This window comes from Triturus cristatus, chromosome 4_1 (genome assembly GCF_964204655.1).
Source record: "Triturus cristatus chromosome 4_1, aTriCri1.1, whole genome shotgun sequence".
NCBI lineage: Eukaryota > Metazoa > Chordata > Amphibia > Caudata > Salamandridae > Triturus > Triturus cristatus.
Window position 1 is genome coordinate 539,674,891 of NC_140585.1, and position 12,343 is coordinate 539,687,233.

At 43.5% G+C, this 12,343-nt stretch overlaps 1 protein-coding gene across 37 annotated transcripts in view; it reads left to right on the top strand.

Moving 5' to 3' along the window:
* The window catches only part of PPFIBP1 (PPFIB scaffold protein 1), a 1,024,139-nt gene that overhangs the window by 484,243 nt on the left and 527,553 nt on the right, over positions 1-12,343 (top strand). For all 37 annotated transcript variants that reach the window (XM_085652838.1, XM_085652839.1, XM_085652808.1 and 34 more), the window contains one exon: positions 1,826-1,980. In XM_085652838.1, coding sequence (XP_085508964.1) covers positions 1,826-1,980 — 155 coding nt within the window. The remainder of the gene's footprint in view (positions 1-1,825; positions 1,981-12,343) is intronic.

The window sequence follows — 12,343 nt, forward strand, 5'->3', positions numbered from 1 at the left end:
ATGTGGCAGCATGGAGCAAGTAGGCTCTCCTTAGCCCTAGATTTGAACTTTTTCACTGCCCTATTCACTACTCTGGGTTACAATGAAGGCATAGCTCTGTGTATATAAGCTAATGGAGCTATGATGTGATTGCCCAACAAACACAATAGGCCGTATAGATATTGTCTGATGTGAGCTACTTTCAGGAGTGCTCAGCCAGGGCATTACAAGCTTGCGAAAACTGTGCTACTGGAGTTAAACATATTTCTGCCACCTGTGATCCTGACAAGCAATTCGAACATAATGCCAAAGACAAAGAACTGTGTGTTTGAGAGAAGGTCCCCTCTTAGTTGTGCTCTGCTCTCCTGCATTGGAGCCTCCTTGGAAACCTAGTGAATGCATCTTTGAAAAATTACCCAAAGCTATCCCAGCCTTTCTAACGTGTGTTGTGGCTGTTCTGATAGAATGCTGGTTTGAACAGACCTCTATTGGATAGAACTGCTCTTGTGAGGAAAGTGAGGTGATAAACTTGAAGTGGCAAAAAAGCAACTAGAAGCTTACCGATAGGTGAGGAGGAAAGGACAGGCTAAGGGAGAATTGTGAAAGTGAGCTGGCCCTGATCATTCCCATGCATTATCTGCAATAAAAAAGTAGCTAGAGCATCAAGAACGTCCATGCCTCTGGAGAATTATGTTATGTACTATGATATAAGCAATGCATGCAACAATAGCCTATTTGTCAAAGTCGTAAACATTTTCTTCATCAAATGGAATGAGCCGTTGCGTCTACCCATATTCAGTGTTTGGAAAACATTATTTGAAATTCGAATTTGGGAAAAATGAAGACACTCAAAGGATTTCCTCTATCAAATTTAATGGACAAAATAACAGTTGGCAAAGGCGCCTTTGGGACGTATTGGCTTTGCCATTCCTTTGTTGCCAATACTGTTTAAGATTAGCAACATTTTTAAAAAGCTAAAAGGCATTGTTAGCAGTCACATCATTCTGCAGGTGCGCAAACGCCTTACCACGCATGCATGCCCCTACAGAATGACAAAGGTGCCATTTTTTTCTTCGTTTTTTTATATTGATCAGTTTAAGATGGCGGGCAGAGCACCCATCCGCAAATGACAGCTCCTGGGCCCTCAAAATACAGCCGCTTTGAAAAATTACAAATGCACACAAGGCTGGGAGAGCAGCAGTTACAAAGGGGTTAATCTAAAAGTAAAGCCAGGTTTGGGTAGGAGTTTAAAAGAAACACACAAGATGGAGAGAAACACTGAATGCAGGAAGTGAAGAAGATGAAAGAGCAGGACATAAGGGAGCGGGCAGTGGTGTGGGGAAAAGTAGGCCAGGACATGAGTACAGGTGATGCATGTTTGAGAAAAGCACTCAAGGGCAGTGAGTTGGGAAATATGTACTCTCATGGAGTGCGTATCCAAAAAGAAAAAAATCGTTAATAAAAACGAGCAGTAGAAGAATGCAAGTGAGCCGCTCAAAAGGTTGGTTAAAAAGGTTATGCTCCAGGAGAGGATCAAACACAAGATGGAGAGAGGTAGGAGCACCGTCTTTGTTTTATTCAGACTGAATGAAGTGAGGGAATTATAGTTTCGAAAATAAACATGTGTCAAGTTATACATTGAAAATAGTCACATCTGCATGAATTGTGCACATATTTATGTACAGTGTATAACAGTGTTTACAAAGGGCAACCATAAAATGGTTAAATGGCTGAATTTATTGTTTTTAAAACTCCTCTAACATAGTCTGAGATTGTCAACAAAGCCAGGGATGAAACTGCTGGATTTTTAGTAAAGCATACCTTTTTTCATTCATTTTCCTCATAGGCAAAGAGGAAGAAAGTGAGGAATCCATGAATTCGGGGTCTGTTTCAGTGACACTGGATATGCAAAGTGTGACTGACCCGGAAAAAACACCATCTCCTTCTCCATTAATCCTATCTACCAGCCCGGAAGAACTCAACAATAATGCAACAGAAGAGGTATTACCCTTTTGAATAGTTATGACCTCTGTAAAATGTGCATGGAGCCCACACAAGTGTACAAGTATTTCCTAAGGTCAATAGGATATTTTGATACATTTATAATGTTTGTGGTACTCAATACTTTTTTGTACACCATTCAGTACACATTGTTTTGTTAAACAGCAGTGTTCTCATTTTGGATGTGTTCTTGGGTTGAGTCTTCTTCTCATCAGTAAAAAGCAGAAGTGCCAAAATTCCTCTTTGTGCACAACATGTCCCTCAAACACACAGTAATTGTAAAATGTTGAAAGTATGAAAGGCAAAAGATTTTTGCTTTTTTAGGCTAAAACTATTGGCATTACATTGAGAGTTGCATTTGCTCTTCTAATTCTTGCATAGTTTTTAATTGCTGCCACAAAATGTGTCTGAGGCATAAGTCAGTGCTCCAGTCATATTTCACACAATTGTGCTTTCATTAGTACTAAAGAAGTTCAAACTGAGAGCTATTGGTGATTGCTGCCTTAGTTGTTGCTGACCATATATACATTTAGATCTGTTAGTACAGCGGCATTTGGGCACAACGTTTTCATATTTGTTGTCATCAGAGTGAAAGTTCATTCTTCTGAGACCCATGAAGAAGAGCCATGGATGAGAAGCAAGGGATTGTGTCTCCATGTTCTTCTCTGATTTGGTGGACTAGAGCAGATTTTTTAATGCCTTTGAACGACTTGTAACCTGCATGACAAACTAATTGTTAACGGTGTTTGCTAGGAGCCTTCCAGGCAGCATGGCTTCCTCCTTCATCTTTATTCTTTAATGTTCACATTGTATGTGGTATTATATTTTGTGGTCAACTTTTCTTCCTTCCTTAATTTGCACTTTTAGACTGTTGTAAACGCCCCACCCCTCCAAATCAAATCCCTGATAGATTTCCCCAGCCCTATGTTGCATATCACACCTCCTTTGGCTACTTCTTTTTAATGATGAGTTAGCTTCATGTAGATGTAGGTTGTTGTGAGTCAACAACTCTGGTAGAGAAGCTCTTATGTGCAGGGCTTATTAGTACATAACTGGACCCTCACCCAAACCTCTGAAAGCAGCAGACATATACACCAGTTGTTTTATAAAGATAGGTTTTTAATTATGTACAGGCAGCACACAAACGTGTATCAGAATGATTGAAATGATGATTATAATCCCAGCCGCAGTGATACAGATTAAGAATCATCAGACAATCCCCAAACAATCTGTATCGCATATCCTTACACTCTTTAAAAATTGGTCTAAACTCTACCCAACATCCATGTCTAAATTATTATCAGCTTTGTGGTTCTTGTATTCCATTAATGATTGGTGTTTTCCCTCTGTACTTTGTTGAGCCATGTATTACATACATTTAAAAAGCTCCCATGCCTGCAGTCAGATATCAGCTCTCTGGCACTTCTCCCAGAAAGCAATCTTTGTGTCTGTCCCTACCACAGTTCTTAGGTCTCTTTAGACCTTTCTCCCCAATGGTTCTTCGTGTAGATTGGACAAGGAGTTGCTATGTAGTCTTTTGTATCTGCATCCACAAAGCCATAGAGACGTATCCAAAAGACAAGCAACTGTATCAAATTGATGCATCCTGCGCTGGGCAACCTTGCAAAGTTGATTCAGACCATTTGTTTTCTAGTCCCTACACCTTTGAGGTACATATTAAAGAGCTGATGCACTCATGTTTGTCATGCAGTTAGGCCCAATTTGTATGTAAAATGCACGGGTCCTCAGAAAAGCCCTCCCACATACATAAAGGCTGTTCAACTCTGTTACCTAGGATGAACCCCCAATTTGCTAGAGATGTGCACAGCATCTCCAATATCAGGCTAATTGATCTGAAACAGTTGCAGTTGAAGCAGACAATTCTGATGGTAAACATGTAAAATGTTCTCCCTTTGTCCATCCTAAATTGACAGTTTGGAGTTGGAACACACCAAGTTGGGAGAGTGCAGAGCTACTAAGTTCCTGTTACCAATCTGTACAACAGGGCAAAACAAGGTGGTGAATGGTGCCTCTGTCAAAGCAGATGAGTAGAAAACCTTAATTAAACTACTAGTTTAATTAAGGCATATTGATTTGACAGTAAGTGTTCAGAAAGTATCCTGAGTGTGGTCTCAATGTTCCACAGAGAGGAGGAAGATTTACCTTGAGTGTCAGGTAAGAAAGCTATTCTTTTCAAGAACTGGGGCGCCTGAATGCTGCCGTGGCAAGAAGACATGCGGGCCATCTCGAGTAGGAGCGATTTTGAACTAAGCACGGAGTTATGGATAGGAAGTCAGAACATAGACAAAGTTCCCTTAACCGTCTCCAGTAATAAATCAGATAGTCCTCGTTCAAAATGAATTCCTCTGTAACATTGCATGTGTATGCTTTTTAAAAAAAAACATTTTTATTTTATTTTAATAAGTAAAGGCACAAGCATTAGTTCCTTACAAATTACAATTGAATGATAGAGTCCACTTATCGCTTAGTGTGGTACCTTCCATAAATGCTAAGAACAGGCATACATTGATCTGTCACATATCCATCATTAATGCATTCACTGGTTGTCATGGTCTATTATTCAAGTTCTTGGGTTATTACGGGTAGTTCGCAAATATCCCCTCTGTAAGTATTCCAGCGCCCCCATTTTTGTAATCCATTTTCTGGGACACCCGCTGTGAACATATACCGTCTTTTCCGCCACCATGACAGTGCCCATGCATGTGTATGCTTGATGACTTAATTATTATTTGCATTGTGCTAAGGTTATTGGAAATTCCTGTCTTTTATTGTAATTTGGTGTGTTCAGTAATATGCCGATATATTATAACCATTGTCCCCCCTGTTCTAGTGCTAGTTCCTTCAAAATATTTAGCATTGCTTTAAACTCAATGTTTAGATTGTACCAGGATGATTTGTTTGGCCTTAGTTGTAGTTGTAGCTAAATTGCAGAAGAAAACTGAGGTTTTCCTATAGAAAAATACCTGGGAAGTCCTAAGAGGAATCTGTTGCAGCCAGAATAGAAAAGCACATCCGAAAGGGTTTCAGATCTGTAGGGGTTGAGTTAAATAGGTGCTGCTGAATGAGGTGGTAGATAAGATAGGTTAATGGAAAAAATACTGTTTTACTTTCAACTAGATCTCCAAGGGACATGTTTTGATTGTAGATGTGATCAAAATATACAGTTTGTGATAAATTCACGTATTAAGGTGTTGATGCATAAATATTTTTGAAAAGTTCTGTCTGTAATACTGATGAGTTGTGTTTAGCAGTATTGTTAGACCTGGCATCCCTGATCTGGTATTCCCCTAGCTTTTTGTTTTCAGACCTCCTGTTTTTGCTGGCCTTGGACTCTGCTTTCTTTGCTTCTGCTAACCAGTGCTAAAGTGTTCCTTCTCTAAGATATGGTAACATTGGCTCATACCCAATTGGCATCTTTAATTTACTTGCAAGTCCCTAGTAAGATGACACTAACCTGTGCCCAAGGCCCATAAATTAAATGCTACTAGTGGGCCTTCAGCACTGATTGTGCCACCCACTTAAGTAGCACCCTAAATATGTCTCAAGCCTTCCATTGAAGAGCCTGTGAGCGCAGTTTTAAATTGCTATTTTGACCTGGCAAAGTAACGCCTCTTTAATACATATGTACCCCCTAGGGTATGTCATGGACAGCCCAAGGACAGGGTGCAGTGTATTTAAAAAGTAGGACATGTATTTTTAGGTTTTACTTGTTCTGGTAGTGAAAAACACCTAGATATGTTTTTCACTACTGCAGGGCACACCCCTCCCGTAGGATAACATTGAGATTACCTTATGAGATTTTAGAAGTGTAATATCCAAATGGGGACAAGTAATCCCTTTATGTTTGGTGTCTCTAGAATCGCAATTTAAAATCCTAACTTATGGTGGAGTTGTATTTTAAATTACAATTGGAAAAAGGCCACTTTTAGAAAGTTTGCATTTTTTTGCCTGTCCTGGTTTCATTGTGGAAATGTGCTTAAAAGTGGGCACACTGGTGCAGGGTCACCCTCTTGTCCGCGGGTCCAAAGACCAACAAAATAGAGATCAACACTGGAGTTGGAATAAATAACAAGTTTATTAATCACTCATGAGTGGGACCACATCCACACAACACTCTCAAGTGCTGCAGGAGGTAGTATACTGAATTCACAAACCATGTCCCTTTTATACCGGTTTTCTGCAATGTGAACAGAAATGGAAAGAACAGTTTTAGAAATAGCTATCAGCAAACGAGGGCAGATGAATAACCACTTGGTCAGCAAAGTGGGAGGGGGAGCAGAAATACTTATGGCAGCAGTAAATGGTCAACAGTTAACATCTAAGACAAGGTGCACTAGCAGCTAAAAAAAACCAGCACGCACATTGCTTTAGCTGAGTCAGGAAGTCAACTAAAATAGAAAACACAAGCCGAGTGAAAAAGACGAGCAGCAGAGGACGGAAGAATTACGATGGAAACTAAATGGACACCATGCCAAAATGGCTGTCCCTTATGCGAAGTAAAATATTACACATTTCCCCAGATGACCCTTTTAGCATAAGCCAAGACATTTTCTTATGCTTTAAAAGGGGTGTGATACAGATCATGTATATCAATTAGCATCATATCGCTGACTTCTCAGTCTATTGCTAAACAGACAGGTAGTACAAGTGGAAATACAGAGGGAACAAAGCATTGCCAGTAATGTTCAATACAGTAGTACAGTCACTTTTTCCCACTGGGATATTACCAAAACTGCTCCTACAAAGATTTTCTCGGGCTCTAGTAACAGTGATAACAGAAGGCCTGTTACCCTTGGCCGTTCGAGTGTTGGGGAAAACATAACGTGTGGCGGAATTTCCTTTGCGATACTCCCTCCATTTCCCATACAGTTCCTTTGGATTGTGGGTCCCCTTTCTCATCGGGTTAACAAACTTTATTAAGTTTTGCATTAAGTCCTCCTACATCAGCTAGAGTAATATTAGCAATTTCAGAGGCCCACAACAGTGAGAACCAGGCTCTATAGGAGCCATTATGCGAGAATGGCAAGGGAATGAAAGGCGTTCCTCCCTTCTTCTGATGAGATTGCATCATTCCACATACCCAGCAGTTGGTAGTGTTCGTAGCATTATGAATATGATGCAACATTTGTATGAAAGTGTTATTGAGATATGACATGCGGTGCTTCTTTTCATGATAAGGAAAAGTGAAATAATAATGTTCAGTGGGGACAGTAGTAGCAGTCAGTAAGTTTCGAGCCGGAGCTACTTCCTCCACAACCCACATTATCGTAGCAATGATAACAGCAGTCGAAGTTAGTCCAGTAACAAACATTGTGTATTTGCTACAGATTTTTTCAGCATTCGATTTCTTCTCCTCAGGTATGTTCATCTCGTTGGCAAACAGAACAGATGGTGCCCTAAGGTCCTGGGCAGTCGTTGGTTTCTTCACTAACCTCGAGATGAGTAGTCACTAATAGGCTAAAAGGTTACCCCGCTTTGTAATCCGTCTTTAACCACCCAGGACAGTGGCTCAAACAGTCTCTTTTTGCGATGAAATGTCTTTCTTCCTGGAACAAAGCAGATATCGAGATGTACCTGGGATCGTGTGGTCTGGGAAGACTTCCTCAGGTAATTCAGGTGACGCAGCTCGCCCTTTCTCGGTAATCAGAATGTCGCGTTGATCTTTCAGCGCAGTAGGTTCCACCAAGGCGAACTGAACTTTCTTGCCGTGTGTAACATGCACCCAGTTCTTCCTGTTGGTCACTCGCACTGCAGTTCTGGTAGCAAGGAGGACCTTCTCTGGGCCACGCCAGCGAGGTGCTAAGCAATTCACCCGCTGAAAGACTTTGATCATCACCTGGTCACAAATTGTGTCCCATCACCTTGCGACTTGTCTGGAAGAGCTTCCCGTACCTGCTGATAAATAGAAGACAAGCTGTCAGTTAAGTGGGACAAATAGTCACTCATCAACACGTGGGGAACATCATGTATAGGCCGAGGCTTAGGTACCTCCCAAATATTCATGAGCCTGCCAAAAACAATTTCATGCGGTGTAAGACCAGATCATGTATTTGGTATTGAGCAGTGCCAGCAATATCAGGAATGTCCCAAAATTGCATGAGGTGTTTTGCTAGTGAGGATGCACCAACATGTGCCGGGCCATGTGAATCAAGGGATATAAGTAGGCTGTGGGTAACTTCCATTTGGTCATATCTTTATTCCTCCAACAGCCCTCATCAGCCAGTGTACCCTCCTTAGACCATTGATGTAGTTCATCAGCTGAGGTAGATTGTTGCATGTCCAGCACTTCCTGCCTGGCATCATGCCAACGTTCAGCTTGTGACTTCACCACATACATGAAGGTGGTACTTCGCTGCATTGCGGTATCATGGGCTGTGTGATCCACAAATGCATTACCTGCTCCTATTTGATCAGTCTCTTTCTTATGTGCTCTACATTTAACAATTGCGACTTTCTTGGGATAGGTTAGGGCAGTAAGAAGATTATGCACTAATTCTCCATGCACCATCTGTGTCCCATGTGAGATGAGGAAACCTCTTTCTTTCCAGTAGCGACAAAAATTGTGTGCCACCTCATATGCGTACTGGCTGTCGGTAAAAATATTGACAAGTCTGTACTAAGCTCACATGCTCTTGTTAGTGAGTGTAGTCTGGAGTTCCTAATACTGGTGCAGAACAAAGAGCTTGGCGTGACTGTTGGAAGGCATTCTGACATTCAGTAGTCCATGGGAAAGGCATCGGAGTGTCTTTAGTCAAAGGTCCAACAAGGGTTTATTAATGTGCGAAAAACTGGGGATCCACTGCCTACAAACAGAAGTAAGGCCAATCGGTGCACGGACATCCTTCTGAGTACGGGGCACAGGAGTATCTAAAATAGTCTGAATGTGATCTGATGTGAGTGCACGTCCCTCCTTAGACAGGAGGTGACCTAAATAGGTAACCTGCTGTCTACAAAATTGCAGTTTCTTTCTTTCTGTGATGCAAGAAATGATAACAATAACAGTGTACCTTCTTCACATTGCTCAGGAGTATCTAATCGCAGAAGTCTATTCAACTACACCAGAAATAGTAATAATCCCTAACTAGCTACCATAAATTAAATTCCTCAGAAGTCTGGAGTAAAGCAGAAAACAAGACATAGTATGAACATAGAAGTAGGACTGCAATTTTTATCAGAGCCCCAAGCAAAGAAAGACTTGCTTATCCCTTGATTACATATGAGTCGGATGGGAGTGAGGTATTTTTACCAGTTGTGGTAAATACATCCTGATAGCAGCTTTTAATTGGAAAATGGGGCATGACATGTAGAACTTGATGCTCACAACCCCGAGTTTCACATGCATGCATTTATTGCACATTTTCACAAAGCAAATTATGGCAGGTTTGACCATGACAACATTTACCGGGGGAAAATTGCATGGCAAACAGTAAATAAAGTTGTGCTGAAAATGCCAATATGTGCAGTAACGACCACTACCATCCTATGTTCTTAGCGTCGCTGGCTTGAGCTGCCCTGACCCTTGTGCTTCAAAAGTGCAAAGCCCGGCTGTATTAACTATTGACCAGCCCACCTCTCTTCAAAATCCAATCAAACATTGCCCATTTGCCGACCCTTCTTGTTAGTGACAGCATGAGGCAGATTCATCGACTGCCCTTTCAGAAAGGGTGTCTGAATCTTTGGTCCATGGCTTCAAAGCACTAAATCAACCCAGACACCAAGCATGGCTTTCTACTAAGGATGCAAGGCCTCTTTTATAAGTTTTTGCGTAACATGGTGCAGGAGCCCACCCGATGCAGTGTCTTTGACGATGTTTAGTGTATCTTTCATGACTGGGTGTGGGTGACATTTGGGCTTTGTGTATGTTATGTTATAGCCATTTGTAGAGCGTGCAGCTGCCCCAGCTAAGGGCCGTCCCGGCGTTGACAGCAGTTTCCAAGGAAAGTCAGGTTAGGCCGTGGGAAATAGATGGGTCTTAATGGCCTTTCGGAAGGATAGCAGACAGTCTAAACGATGGATCTTCACAAGGAGGGAGTTCCACAACTTGGCAGCCAGGAAACGGAAAGATCTACCCCCTGCCCTAGTTCGTTTCACTCGAGGAACAGTAGCCAGGATCTACTTGGTTGAGCGTCACTGGCGGGTAGGGACATAAGGGACGAGCAAATTAGATAGGATCTCGGGCGTAGAAAGTTTTAAAATTTTAAAAGCTAGACACAAGGTCTTAAATTCTATCCTCTTGGAGATGGGAAGCCAGTGAAGGTGATGTAAGGGGCCCGATGCGGAACACGTTCTCGGAAGTCCAAGCAAGACTCGCGTGGCTGTATTCTGAACACGTTGAAAGCGGTTCAGTTCCGCTTTATTGGCACCTAGCAGCAGGGAATTGGCATAGTCGAGTCTTGATAAGATGGTTGCCTGGACTATTAGTTGACGTGTGGCCGAATCAAAAAACCCTAGTATAGGCCTCAGACCCCGTAGGAGTCCGAAGCAGGTGCCAGCGATTTTCTTGGTGTGATCTTGAAATCCCAGAGTGGAGTCAAGCCAAAACCCTAGATTCTTTACCACCAGTTTAGGGGTTGGGGCAATGCCCAAAGATGAAGGCCACCGCTGTGTACTCCAAAGCCCCTTGTCCTGCCCCACCAGCAGCACCTCAGATTTATTGGCGTTAAGCTGGAGGCAGTTCTTCGTCATCCAGCATGCAACCGCCTCAAGACCATTCCGGAACTGAGTAGCATCTTGAGCGTGATCATCCGAGAGAGCTACCACCATCTGGGAATCATCAGCATAGGAGACAATGGTCAAACCATGGTCTTGCGCGACTTCTGCCAAGGGTTGGACATAGAGGTGGAACAGAACCGGGCTTAATGCCGAGCCCTGGGGGACCCCCTGCTTGATGTACTGGACGGAAGAAGTGAATGGGGGGGGGGGGGCAAAGACCTGAAATGATCTATCGGACAAAAAAGACCGAAACCACTCCAGTGCCAAGTCTTCTACCCCTGCCTCTTCTAGACGGCGCAGTAGGATCTAGTGGGAGACCATGTCAAACGCGGCACTCAGGTCAAGCAATAGGAGCGCCGCCGTTTGACCTTCATCCAGAATGGTCCGCAGATGTTCACTCACTGCTAGGAGCGCTGTTTCGGTACTTTGACCGGGGCGTAAACCATTCTGGGAAAGGTCTAAGATCTTTTTATTATTCATAAAGTCCGAAAGGACTTTATTGACATGGCCCTCCGCAACTTTGGCGACCCAGGGCAGAAGAGAAATAGGTCAGAAGTTTTCCGGCTTGATGGGGTCCAATGAAGGTTTTTTAAAAGGGCGAGCACCTTGGCCTGCTTCCAAGCCGAAGGGACCATTGCCATGCTGAAAGAGGAATTCTTCCCAGATCGTCACACACAGTGGGGAGCTTAGGTACGGCTGAATGGGCCATCACTGGCCGGATGGGAGGGAGGAGCTGGTTCCAGCCCCACTTACACTTGAATGGCTGCGTACTGTCTCCACACAGAGGGATGAATGCCCACTGTAGTTAGTCTGGAGTCACGGCCAGAAAGGCAGGGCCCCTGTGCACTTCAAAGGCAAGTCTCCAGAAGCGGATCCCCACAACTGTCTATAAATACTTGCCCCCAGACACCGTTACTTCAGTACACTTCTGAATCTGTGGATACTCTGCTAGGAAGGGCTGCTGTACTGCCACTCTGCTGGATTGCTGCTCTGTAGAAAAGGTGCCCTGCTGTGCTGCCTGTTGCCCTATTACCTGGGTGAGAGGGACTAGACCTGCATCTCTTGAACCAAGGGCTAGTTGGATGGCCTACTCATCTGAAGCCTCAGACATAACCGGCTTCCAACAACCTTGCGTCTGCACCTAGACTCTGCCATCTGGGAGTCCAACCTGCCAAATGGTCCTACCCCAGTCCTGGGCCCTTGGAAGTGGGCTTAAGGTGATCTGCCTGCCTCTGTGGATCCAGCAGAAACAGTGCCTCTCCTTTGCTGCGTGGCACACTCCCTGAGCAAAATCGATGCATCGCTGCTGCTGCGTGGATTAGAATATCGCAAAGACCTGCATCACAGCCCTTTGGAAGTGCTGCATCGCCCTGACTGCGCATCGCATCCTCGGTGCAGGTCCTCTCATCCCTGGTCGATGGCATCCCAGACGATGGACTTCGCATCGCAGTCTCACAGCTCTTTGGAACGGACTAAAAGCCACATTCTAACGCCGGACTTTAAATCGCTAGCCCTGTCATCTCGATGTTTGACTATGACGCAGGTCCTTGCATCGCAGCCTTGCCGCATCTTGGAACTGACACATTGCTTTGTCTGCTTGATGCATCTTCGATAGAGATTCTAGCAATGT